The sequence below is a fragment of the Cornus florida genome, unplaced genomic scaffold, assembly GCF_030987335.1.
Source record: "Cornus florida cultivar Cherokee Brave unplaced genomic scaffold, ASM3098733v1 CherokeeBrave_3.0.0_Hap2_Chr03, whole genome shotgun sequence".
Lineage (NCBI taxonomy): Eukaryota > Viridiplantae > Streptophyta > Magnoliopsida > Cornales > Cornaceae > Cornus > Cornus florida.
In genome coordinates this window covers 59,280,024-59,293,443 of record NW_026775573.1, presented here as the reverse complement: position 1 = coordinate 59,293,443, position 13,420 = coordinate 59,280,024, and the positions used below count along the sequence as shown (strand labels likewise).

The following is a 13,420-nucleotide window of genomic DNA, read 5'->3' as shown; positions in this document are numbered from 1 at the left end:
AAAAAAAAAAAAATGACTAGTTGGAGTTCGTAGCCTTTCCAACTTGAGCTATTAAGCCCTAGGAGTGTCTCTACACTTAACACCCTAAAGCCATCTGGTTTGGGAGCTGTTGGCCTAACGCTTGCTACAAGGGTTGGTTAGAAAGCTTAAGGGACTTCGGCATTGCACAACCATTCTATGTTCCGCTTATGAGTTGTAATAAATTGTCAACAAGCAACAAAAGTTGTCTTGTAAATAAAATCATGCCTTAGGGACCTCATTTAAAGGGGAATTCAATTATTTGAAAACTTGTGCTTTGGAATTGGAAAAGAAAGTAAAAGCCGCATGTTGAGAATCCAATTCACTTTCACTGGAGTTTGAGTTATTTCCATTTAAGAGATGACAATTGAATTATTTATATGGACTATGATGTTGATGCATGCATGTTGAAATGTTTTTTTTCCAATTTTTGTATCAATGCTTCATATATGCAAGGTAGTCTTCCCAATGATCCCGTCTCCAGCTCTTTATCTGTTTCAAGTTGTATTTGAGCTATGTTTATGTTTATCTTTGCCATGGTGAATATTTTTGTAATAGCATTCCCATGTTTTCATTCCATTGAGCTTTGCATTTTGGTTTTGCTAAGGGACTAGCAAAATGTAAGTTTGGGGGTGTGATAAGCGCTGAATACTGTATATTCAAGCGCCCTAAATTACATTAACAAAGTCCATTAAGTGATTATTTTATGAAGATTAACTCCATTTGCATGTTTTTGTGCATTTTCAGGGTAAAGTGCAAAAAGGAAGCAAAAATGATGCCTTGTGGAATTTTGAACAAAAAGGGGTGCCATTTCTGAATTTCTGGCAGCAGTGATCCTGACTTTTGTCGCCATTTTTGACCTAGCAAAATCAAGAACTGGACTTCCATCATAACATGAAAGATGTAGATATCTGAATCATCTTTCCAAATCTTCAAGCAGATCATCATTCGGAGTTCGGAGCAGAGAGTTATGATCTTCTTAACAGAGGTGCGCAGAACTGCCTGGCAGCACTGAAGTACTGCCTTTCTCCCCATTTTCGACCAACCAGAATTGAGAATTGGGTCTTCATCAAAACATGAAGTGTTTAAATCACTGAATCATCTCTCCAAATCTTCAAACAGATCATCAGTCGGAGTTCGGGGCACAAAGTTATAGCAATTTTACCAAAGTAGGTCAGTGCTGAGCAAGAAGAGCATGTTGCACATTGCACTAATTTAGAGTGCTCGAGACCACTTTTCAAGTGCTCGAAAATCAGGCAGATTGCACTCGGAAATGGCTCAATTTCAGCCACTTGCACATTGGTTTCCTCAATGCCATCTTCCTTCTTTATGAAGTGGTTGGAGGTGTTCCTTGGAGGAGAGAGAGGGTTTTGTTGGAGAATAAAAGGCTACCAAAGGCCACACATTTGGTATGCTTCATTTTGGGAAGATAGAGGAGAGAGAAGAGAGCAAGGAAAGAGAGTTCTTCAAGCTAACAAAGGGAAGCTCGAAAACTGGAGATGGAGTTCAAGCTTCTTCTTCATTCTAAGGCTCCAATGGGTAACTAACTCTTCTTCTAGGGAGGTGATGAAGCCTCCCTTGTAAGCATACTCTAGTTTTGTTCTTAATTTGGGAAATGAAGTATGTATGTGGTATTTTTCATAATCTAGAGCTCTACACATGTTGTAATGGATCTTAAATTCTATTAATGATTATGTTGAGTTTTATCATCTTGTTTTAGGTTATATTCTCTCATGATTTTATAGCTTGCATCTTCATAGTGGGAATGGAGATGAGATTATGAAATGGTTTTCTTGGCATGTCTTATGAAGGTTTTGATAGTCCATTCCTAGGAACGATGAACCATACTACACCCCTAGTTTAATGTAATTAAGTAGATGGTTCATACCAACCGTGGATGGATTATACTTAGTCTTTGATTACATGTGCATTTACCATACAAAGTAAGGGATTTGATAGGCCATTCCTAGGGGATTATACTTAGATGGTTTATACTTAGCTCTTGATTGTATGAACTTCTTGAAGATAGTGTAGTTATCATGCATCTCTACATATCATGGTCATTTACATAAGTAGCTCCCCAAGTTAATTGCAAGCTAGCATGTTTATGAGGTGTGTGGTGGATTCATTTCCCTGGTCCTCTCCACCTAAGTTTCACTCCTTTTAATCTCCTTCTATTTATTATTTTATGCATCTTTACATTTCTAGCTTAGTGACAAACCAATCAACAACTCTTTATTACACCTTATCACTCTAAAATGACTCTAGACACTTAGGTTGCCATAGATTAGCGCAGTCCCAGTGGTTCGACTTACCTGACCAATAATCCTATTTTACAATGATTCGTGCTATTGCGAAGGTTGATGTATAGTTGATCAACCGATCATGGTTCGCTAACAAGAACTAATGGATTTGGTTTTGGTTATAGGATGGATTTTTGGTTCAGAAATGGTCTATAGGGATGAATATTAGCCTCATCAATCTCTCTATACTTTTTCTATAATACAGAGGTGAATTCAACATAAATCGAATCGCACCTATACAGAGGTTGTGTGTGTGTGTGTGTGTGTATATATATATATATGTTTGTAATCATTTGTGTGTATATTGATATCAGATGCAAGAAGCCTGCCTATGTTACCCATCTCTTACACACAAGATCAGGAAAGCAAAATTAAGATTAAAATTATTAAACTTACTTCCTATTTTTTTGCTTTCAAAATATTGAAAGTAAAAAAAATTATTGAACATTATTTCACTTTTTATTTCAGTCCAAGAAATCAAAATCATGATTTTACTTTTACAGAAAGCAAAAATAAAAAAGTGAAAGCGTTAGTAAACGGGCCCTGCTTGATCACTTACTTATTTTGAATTTTCACCTCTCTTACTTATTTTAAATTTTCACCACTCTGTATGTAAATTTGCTTAATTTCATTTTTTTTATTTTTTGTTTTTTTCTTAACCATAAAAATTGGACATGTGTGAGTCAACATGTACTAAGTCCCTTGTTAAAAGATTGGCAGATAAATTAAATCCTACGGGGTTAAGTGTTCCAGAGTATCAAGTTGGAATAGAGCATAGTGTTGAACAAGTGACTAAGTTTCTAATGACGAGCCTCTTTTTATTTGATAGAAAACTGACTTTTTAATGCGAGAGATTGCTTCGCAAGGTCAAAATATGAATGCGGTTTCGAAAGCCTTTCTAGTCAAATTTACATTTATAAAAACCACTACTACAACTAATGAAGTATAGCGAGTATGGATCGTCCACAGAGATTATACGTGTTGGAATTTCACTTCAACTCTAGCGTATCAAAAGATTGTAAAGGAAGGTTGGTTATTTAATTACTCTAGAAAACAATTAAATTAAAATGCAATTAAAGTAAACTAGTGAGAGATAGGGATTTAAGAGATATGAAGAGAGGTCTTAGGGTATTAGAATCACCACTAAGCTCATGTAATTAACCACTTGTTTTCCATTAATGGGGAATACATTGTTGTGAACAAATTACGACTACCAATTGCAATATTAAGCATGGACCATCAAATTCATGTATGAATTGTCTACCTAACCAATAAATAAACTAAGTGTAGAACAACCCATCAAATCTAAGCATGACCTATCAAACTAGTCACAATTGTAGCACACATCAATTTAGAGAATCATATAATTTGCAATAATAAGCCATGGAATATCAAATCAGGTATAGATTATCTACCTACTTACAAACATGAATTATTGAATTAAATTATAGAACAACCCATCAAGTGTAAGCATAATCCATCAAATTAATTGACAAACCCATTTAATGAAAACCCATGCTTAGCCATCACTAGATCCTTAATTAATCACACATAGACATGCAACCAACATAGAGAATCTAGTGTAGAGATCAATTCCCGAATAATCACACATAAGACAACATGTAATTAAAATAGAGAATCATAAGGAAGAATTAAATCAATAATCACAAGACTAAGCACTAATCACAACAATATATATATAAATCCCCAAAAATAGAAATAAAACGGTTTAGATTACACAAGACTTAGGGCTCATCCAAGCCCTAAGTGTAGATCTAGCCAATCATGGAGGATGTGGATGTGGTCATGAAACCCTCAAGGGCAAACTCCAAACATGGCTCCATCTTCTTCTTCCTCTTCTTCTTTGAAGCTCTAGAGAGAGAGAGAGTATGTGGATTTAGAGATCGGTTCTTGAGATGTGCCTCCACTTCCCTCTTTTTTTCTAACCCTAATCTCTAACCTTTTAGAGAGAGAAAGCTACAACAATATAGAAATTACAATGTAAAAATATGGATCTCTCTACAAAAATGGTTCAATTTCTTATATATACAAGGCTTTGAGAGCCCAAAAATGTGAGAACTCATCCCTAGAATCTTCTCTTTCTAGCACAACCCAAGTTAGTTTGAAATAAGCTGTAGATCTGTTTTTTAATAACTTTCGTGAACAGTTCAATCGATCCAAATTTTCTTCAATCGATCCGGGTTCGATCAATCAGACTTTTCTTCCATAGATCAGGATTCGATCGATCTCACTTTTCTTCGATCAATCTAAAATAAGTTCGATCAATTAGAAATAAGTTTGATGGATCTAACTTGGCAGTTTTCAGCATCAGCCTCTTTTTGCTCCAATTTCTCACCAAGACTTAGTTTTGACTCCAAAAAGGCCTTAAGAAACCATTTTTAGCCCGTTTTAACATTATTGACCTGAAATAGACAAAAACACAAATAAGTACTAAAACGAGACAATAAAGATAGATTATTGGACTAAAATACCCTCGCTTAGGTCCTAAAATGCGGTACATTTGAGCGCTCATCACAAATAGTAGTAGTAATGATGTTAGGATTGTTGCCATATGGGAAACTACAAAAACAACTTCTGTTGGATCTCCTAAATGAGAAAATAAGATGCGGGGATCATGGAATTGTGGTGATAAAATGTCAAGTATGGCGTCGAAGGGTTCTTCTTGTTCTCGATGATGTGGATAACGACAGCCAATTGAGTGCTTTGGCTATAAATCGTAATTGGTTACGTCCCAGAAGTAGAATCGTAGTAACAACTAGAGATTTGTCTGCAATAAAGTCACTTCAAGTGGTTGAGGTGTATAAGCTTGAAAATTTGAATAGGGAGGAATCTCTTCAAATCTTCAGTTGCTATGCCTTTAAAAGAGACTGTCCTCTGGAAAGTTATGAAAGCCTCTCTGATACAATAGTGTGTTATACGAAGGGACTTCCTTTACTTCTTACAGCTTTAGGTTCTTCATTGTTGGGTAAAGCGGTACCTAAATGGCAAACTCAATTGGAGAAGTTGAAAAAGATTCCTGATCCTAAAGTTCAAGATATACTAAGGCAGAGCTTTAACTCACTTGATGATATACAAAAGGGTTTATTCCTAGATATCGCATGTTTTTTTTGTTGGAATGGACCAAGATTTGGCCATCAAAATACTAAAAGACTGTGGTTTCTACCCAGATATTGATATTGACATTCTATTTGATCGTTGTCTTGTAAGCATCGATCGGCGGCATAACCAACTGATGATGTATGATCTGATTCAAGACATGGCAAAAGAGATTGTCCGCCAAGAATCCCCTACAAAGCCTGGCGAACATAGTAGATTGTGGTATCATGAAGACATTCTCGATATACTAAGATATGACATGGTAAGAGACCAATGCCTAAATTAATTACATTTCTTGCCACTTTAAAAATGCCATAGCACACGAAACATCATGAAAGTCTCACAATCTAGTATGTGACACCTATTTTCAACTTAATGTCCCCCCACCACACACACTTATATATGCAGCTGTTATTGTCATTAGGGAACAGAAAATGTTCTAGGCTTAGTCCTAAACTTACCAGAATCAGAGGATCTATAAGTAAATGCGGAGGCATTTACAAAGATGAAGAGCTGGAGATTGCTTCATCACAATTATGTCCAAGTAAGTGGAAGCTACAAACATCTCTCTAAAAGACTTGTATGGTTGTCTTGGAAAGGATTTTCTTTAGAATGTACACCACCAACCTTAATTATGGATAAGCTGGTTGCCATTGACTTGAGCTATTATAAACTCAAACAAGTTTGGGAAGGAACAAAGGTACGATGATGCTACTATTTTTTTAATCGTCTGCTTCAAACTACTTAAATTTTACAATGACATGCTTGAAAATTTATTGTCTCTTTCTGTTTCTAACAGGTTTTGTGCAAATTGAAGTACCTTAATCTCAGTCATTCCTATCTCTTGATTAAAACTCTGGACTTCACGGACCTCACCAGTATTGAGAAGTTATTGCTTAATAATTGTAAAAACTGGTAGAGGTTCACCACACTATTGGACGTCTCGAAGATCTTATTGTCTTGAACTTGAAGAATTGTAAGAATCTTAAGAAGATTCCCTTGAGCATTTTCATGTTGAAGTCTCTTGCTGAATTCAATACGTCCGGTTGTTCTAAATTAGAGTGGCCAGCATTTTTTCGAAGATCGCCACCTGCATCAAGCTTCTCGTCATTACAATTGCCAAGTAGCATCAGGTAATTATCTATGGAAAACTGTAATATAACAAATGTGCCCAGTGAAATTGGTAGTTTGGTGTCCTTGGGATTTTTGGATCTTAACAGGAACAAATTTTCTAACCTACCAACTACCATCACTAGCCTTCCACGACTGGGGTGTCTCTTCATACATAAATGTACTCGGCTTGAATCACTTCCCAGCCTTCCAGTAAATTTATAGTTTTTATGGGCAGATAGTTGAAGAAACAAATTAACTCAGGTCGTGGGTCTAATGTAGGGAAATCGAGAACAACAGTTGCATATTTGTTTTCCCGGGGGTGAGGTGCCGAGGTGGTGCAACTACTAGAGTGAGGGATACTTTATACATTTTCGAATGCCTCAGCTCATGGGTCGGATAATACAAGGCATTATTTTCTGTTATGTTTTTTCTCACAATAGTGAGGGAGATGTTACACTCCTATACATGGCTACATATTGCGTTTCTAATAAAACCAAGTGGCCTCAGGGACGGGGACCACATTGTGAAATACCAATATATTTGTATGCAGATAGATTTGAACAAATATGCCTCTCCTATATACTAATCCCTCACCTTAAACTTTGTCAGTTGGAAGATAGAGATGAAGTGGAAATGACAGTTAAACAAGTGGCAGGAAGTCGTTTATGGGTGAAGAGGTTAGGGGTTAGTCTGATTTACGAGGGCCATGAGAATAATATGGACTTATATGATGCCTCACGTCAATCGGACACCACTTCCTTAGATATTATCTAAGATGACCCTAGATTTTTCAACCCAGTGTGTCCTGTGATGACCCGAAAAGGATCCAAAATGCGGAAGCAAACGAAAGAAGGTGACCTCTAAAGATGTACATCATCCCTAAGGCACTAAAATTACTCTACATAAAGCTATTAAACTCAAATGAGCCAAGCAATGAAGCAAGAATGCCAAATCCGAAAAAAAATGAACCAAGGGGTAAAATGGTCATTTCACACCAAAATGGGTGCCACCGTGCACACCATTGGAAAGACAATGAAAAATTAACAAGAATAGACTCAAGAATCGCATGATTCAGAGCCCGGACGACAAAAAAATCAAGTTCTGAAGTTGAAGGAAGGGAAACCCTATCCCGATTCGAACCAAAAACAGACACTACCTTACTAAAACTTGAATATCCAGAGTTAAAAGAAGAATATGAAGCTCTAATTGGTACCATTGGAAAGCTTAATTTGACGCGGTCAATTTGGACTCAAGAACGGACCAATTCGAAGTTAAAATAAAGAAGATATGATAGTTTGAAGTCGGAGGTGCAGTGCTGAACCAAGACACAAACACACACATACATGAACAGTACCTCGAGCACTCATGCAAGGGCTTTGAGTGCTCGACTGGTACATACCCAAGGGCCAAAACTCTCTGCCCCAACTTCGAGCGCTCGAACCCCACCTTGGAGTGCTCGAACTGCTGTAGGTTGCACTTGAAATGCAATTTTGAGGAATTTTTGGGCCTTTTTGAAAAAAACACAAAGAAGAAACCCCCCACAAAATCATGTTTTCTAGCCAACCATGCCAAAAGAAAACATTATTTTTCATATGAAAACCCCAAAATGCCCTTATGCTCAGTTTAGGCTCAAAACGGCAAAAATGTGAGTTTGCACCAAACATAAATTTGACCCCAAATTCACTTCTAGACTAAAATGAATATGCACGCAAATGTAATAGGTGATTTTGAGCTTGCGGGAATGGTTCGCGGCTCCCGAAAATGGTCGAGTCAAAATTCGACCCCCCAACGGCCAAAAAGGCGAAAATAAATTTGAAATTAAAATTTTGAAAACCAAATTTCACAAATGACCTTACCATTTGGCCCTTGGCCACACTTCAAACATGAATAATGAGACCCTATGAAAGAATGACAATAAATTTCTCACACCCGATGCAACCATGGCAAAACTATTACTTAACATTTCTCAATATATTCATAATATTTCATGGAGTCAGAAAGTACAAAGGATACAAAATACAAGTCATTGGCCTCTGGCCACATCTCATACATGTCAAATACATTGTAAAAAGTGTACTCATGTACACATTACATATATGGAATCAAATATATACATTTTGACATATAAGGCTACAAATGGCTTTTCAAGCCAACCTTTACAAGAAATGGAAATCTTCAAGTCCACTAATAATCCAAGCATGACGAGAATCGCAACCTTGATTCTTGTACCTGAAATATACCCCAGTAACTTTGGGGTGAGCAACATAAAGCTACTTGTAGGAAATGAGCATGCATCGACCTAACTTTTTACAATTTTATCACCTTAAGGTGAAACATGCTAAAGGGGCTCATGCCACCTAACGTCTATGTCAAAGTGTGACCCAAGGAGCATCCTAAGCTACCTAAGATCATTTCTAGCACAAATCACATCATTCGTGCAATTCAAGTAACATAGAGCATGCTATACAAGTTACAAGATGTAGATTCTCAAGGTCACTAACTTGAAATCTAAAATGCTAAAACAACTATAGTGGATCATGCCACCTAAAGTCTATGTTCCAAATGAATCTATAGGATCATTCCTAAACCACATTTGAATATATAAGGTATAATGTACTTAACAAAATCAAAGTTCACAATGATTCACTAAAATCATAAAACATAGATGCGCTTAACAACATCAAAATGATTCACAAAAATCATAAAACATAGATATACTTAACAACATCAAAATGATTCATTAAAATCATAAACAAAGATGTACTTAACAACATCAAAATGATTCACAAAAATCATAAAACATAGATGTACTTAACAACACCAAAATGATTCATTAAAATCATAAACATAGATGTACTTAACAACATCAAAATGATTCATTAAAATCATAAACATGGATGTACTTAACAACATCAAAATCGCCAATAACCAAAACCACAAGTTATAATATAAACATGATTGTTAACTTGGAATTGAATGCGAAAACAAATAGTGGAAGACTTGTACATCAAAGCTTGGATTTCTACCGAGACAAGGCAAATTTAGGGCTACTAACCCCCAGGCAGCCTACCCAACGCACGAACTTTATAGGGCTAATTTGGAGCTACTAACCCCCAGGCAGCTTACCCAACGCGCGAACTTTTGACTTAGAGGACTCTTGTCCCCGTACTAGAGCCAAACCCTAACCATCACAACTTAACAATGTCCCAAGCAACTCCAAAATAATCCAAATAAGTTCACAACTTATATGTAATTTATATAATGCACGAAAACCACCTTCTATGTACAAGTAGGTTGAAACCACACAATCCATGCCTTAGGGTTTCAATTCTAAAATGGCATATATAATGTCAATTACAAAGTGTGCAATTCATTACACATGGCATCAGTATATTCCATAAAGAAAAACATGTTCTCATGAATATAAATATAACAACAAAGTTGTCCAATGCTCAAAACACAACAAAGTGAATACATAACAAGTTTAAATCCATGATTTGAATATAGAAACAACTTCTAAAATACTAATAGATCCATGGAGCCATTAGATAGAGATAATCAAATTCTCTAAATTTCAAATCAATTTTGAATAATCTCAAATTAATATATGTTAAACAACATAGCATGCTCATTACATATATCAAATCAAAAGTGTCAAATGAGCAAGATACCATCATATAGAATTTAATTAATTTAAATTAATCAAATCTCTAGATTTCAAAAGTTATTCAAATGATCCCAAATTAATATATATCAAAGATCAACTCATGACCATGCTATTTACCAAGTCTAAAATGAGTTCTATGCAAGATATAATAAATCACTAATTTCTCAAATTAACAAACGACATGCATACAACTTATATAAGCATCAATAGCATGCAAGAAACAAAAATATAACTCTATAACATCCCCTACCTCACTAGAGAAGTGTCTCTCTAGAATCCAAGGCAAATCAATACAAAATGGTAAACCCTTCAAGGGTTATGAAGAGAAGGATGAGGGGAACAAAAAGTATTCCCAAATTCAAGCTTGGAAATCAATGGAAGGCTCTCAAAAATCAATGTCAAAGCTTAAGGCTTTAGGCTCCATCCATGGAGGCTAGGGTTTTCTTTACAAGAGAGGGAGGAAATGGAAAATGATGAAGATGAAATGTGAGTGGAGGGGATAGAGATCCTCCATTCACTATGTGTTTTTACACTACCTCTCACACACACACTAATGCAAGATTAAATTGTGAGCCTACACTTGTCACTCATCCAAGCATCCATTGTAGGTTTAATCCTAAGCCTACACTTGTCATCCATCCAAGCCAACAAGTGCACCGATCCTAGGCCAACAAGTGGGTGAATCTTCACCCTCCATGTGTCATCATCCAAGGCCTCAAAGTGTTTCCACACGCATGTCAACAAGTGGACCAATGAGAGTGTGACACTTGTCACACTTTCTGAAAATTGCAAAAAGGTCCTTTTTGAAAATATTTTCTAAATTTAATTACAAAATGGTCCCTAAGACGAAAAATAATTACTTTACAGTAATTACACAAATGGCCCAAAAGAAAGAGAAATTCCAAAGAAATGTGCATCCACACCCCTAAGGAAGAAAGAACTCAAATGGCATGCATTTCAAGGAAAGCAAAAATACTCATAGCTTGGGATTTAAATATCATGGATGCATGCAAAATCGGAGTCAAATCCGAACACGAAAAGTGAGGTTGTGCTAACAAAGTGACAACCGAGAAAAAGACGAAAAGTGAATAGTGTCACAGAAGTGAAAATGTGAAAATAACTCGATCCTCAAAGGAAGTCGTCAATCCACAGAAAAGAGTCTCGGAAACCATCCCCGAGCACTCAAGATGACACTAAGTGACGAGAAATCGAACTCAGAAAGGAAAAGATCAACGAAAAAAAAAAATATCCATGAAAATCTGAGAAAAAAAAAAAGGAAAGAAAATAGCCGGGTCATTACAACCTTCCCACCTTAAAGGGATTTCGTCCCCGAAATCCAGCCCCAACAAAACAAAAGGAGAAACCAAGATAACTATAGAGTATATCTCTGAGTATCCAACACAACATGCTACAAAAGCAATCCCAAAACTGAAGGACAACGCACAAACCAATGTCATTCGCACCCACGTGCTTTCGACAAGACAACCTCTCAAAAGGAAAGTGACCACATGGCCACACAACAAGTTGAAACTCACACACAGAACCCAAGGTGAAACAAAGGGATGGAAGACAACAACCGTAAACATCCCTCTAAATGAACCATCATACCGATCCAAAAATGACCACCAAAAGATCTCCAAGACAACCACGTATCAAATCAAGGTACTGAACAAAGACGACATAGCAGTACAAATAGCGATCAAAACCCACCCATGACGTACTCAAATGTGTGGTAACAATGACAGTACCTAGTGCCCTACCACACTTACTCGTTAGCAAGGTAGCATCGACAGCAACTAGCACCCACCCACAACACACAACTTGTACGGTAGCATGACAGTATAAGGCACTAGTTCATAACCTGCCCCCTACTAGATCTACCCATGAAACTTCTCGGTACCAATGACATTAATGTCACAAAACGATCATGGTTAAAAGCAATGTGGGAACAAGGCATCTGTGAAAGTTGGAATATGGTCCAAAGATGTTCTAAACCATCCCGGCCAATCCCAAACTCTGACAACAATGTCATAGACACCACTAGGCTTAAGGCCTCAAATCCTCAACACAACAAAATCCAGAATTCCAATGTCTCAAAACACTACTATCAACAACATCAATCTCGAGTCCAAAGCCTGGCAAGCAAAACAACGTCTCTGATATCCCAGATATCATCCTAAAATAGATCAACTATAAGACTACTCACCGTAATCAAACAACGGATCAAAATCCCTATCATGGATAACTAAATCCTCGAAATACAAGTCCACTAAGTGGCACACACATCAAAATCCTGACAACCAAGGTCACAAAATGAATCTCTAAAAACCGTGCTTGGCAACACCAAACTAAATCAAAATTCCCCAATTTTCCGTCGATCCATAAACAACCACTGGAATTACGATTCCTCAAAACCACGCCTAGTCATACTAGGATGAGAAAACTCCATAAACTAGCTATATCCAACAACGATCCTTCAAAACTCTTCCTAAGAGTCAACCACATCAAGGTCTCCAAAACTAAAGCAAGTCTCCAAAAAGACGTTCTCAAAAGAGCATCGAGCTCACCTCACGAATCAAACAAATCCTTAATGATATGGACACAAGTCCCCGAAAAATGATCTCACACCAATCCACTCACTCTGAGCACCACAACCCATCAACAACCACGGCAAAAACTCCCCAAGGGAAAACACGAAAGAAAAGGAACCACCAGTCCTAAGAAGGACAACACCATGACTTAGTCTCTGAAACGAAAGACAACAAGGTCAAAGACTTCACCCCCTACATTGAAGTAAGTCGACCAAAATCAACCAAATCCTCACCAAGGACTCAAGATAACAATGGTGATCCTCACGAACCAACCAAACCCAAAACCGTGCACAAAGCGACGAAGAGAAGAGACTCACTCATTGTGAAGTCCCTTACTTGAACCCAGAAAGAGAAGAAACCCTATTCTCCCACAAATGTCAACACGACAAATATGAAAAGGGAACAAAAGGGAGAACTGAATATGGAAGTCATGCATATGACAAGGAATGCAACTACCAAATAAATAAATCTACTTACATAGATAAAAATCAAGAGTATGTGCAGCAAGTCTCCACGTAAGCACAATATCATATCACTAAGGCACAGTAACAACATGGCATCTCAAAGCATATAAAGAAGTCATGCTAATGCCACACAACAAGGAAACAAAT

At 37.0% G+C, this 13,420-nt stretch overlaps 1 protein-coding gene across 1 annotated transcript; it reads left to right on the top strand.

Annotated features, from left to right (window-relative positions):
- The first annotated feature begins 4,871 nt into the window (after positions 1 to 4,871).
- On the top strand, positions 4,872 to 6,773 carry LOC132301649 (disease resistance protein RUN1-like). Its single transcript, XM_059798888.1, has 5 exons — positions 4,872 to 5,421; positions 5,510 to 5,700; positions 6,238 to 6,316; positions 6,358 to 6,571; positions 6,659 to 6,773. Exons 1-5 carry the CDS (start codon positions 4,872 to 4,874, stop codon positions 6,771 to 6,773), a joined length of 1,149 nt encoding a protein of 382 aa, XP_059654871.1.
- The last annotated feature ends 6,647 nt before the right edge of the window (positions 6,774 to 13,420 follow it).

What these genes read in the sequence shown, in the direction of transcription:
- LOC132301649 (XM_059798888.1), top strand. Translation starts at nt 4,872, where the DNA reads ATGATGTTAGGATTGTTGCCATATGGGAAACTACAAAAACAACTTCTG. An exon ending in ACTTGATGATATACAAAAGG is followed by an intron (nt 5,422 to 5,509) that starts GTTTATTCCTAG and finishes GTTTCTACCCAG; the next exon opens with ATATTGATATTGACATTCTA. An exon ending in ATATACTAAGATATGACATG is followed by an intron (nt 5,701 to 6,237) that starts GTAAGAGACCAA and finishes TGTTTCTAACAG; the next exon opens with GTTTTGTGCAAATTGAAGTA.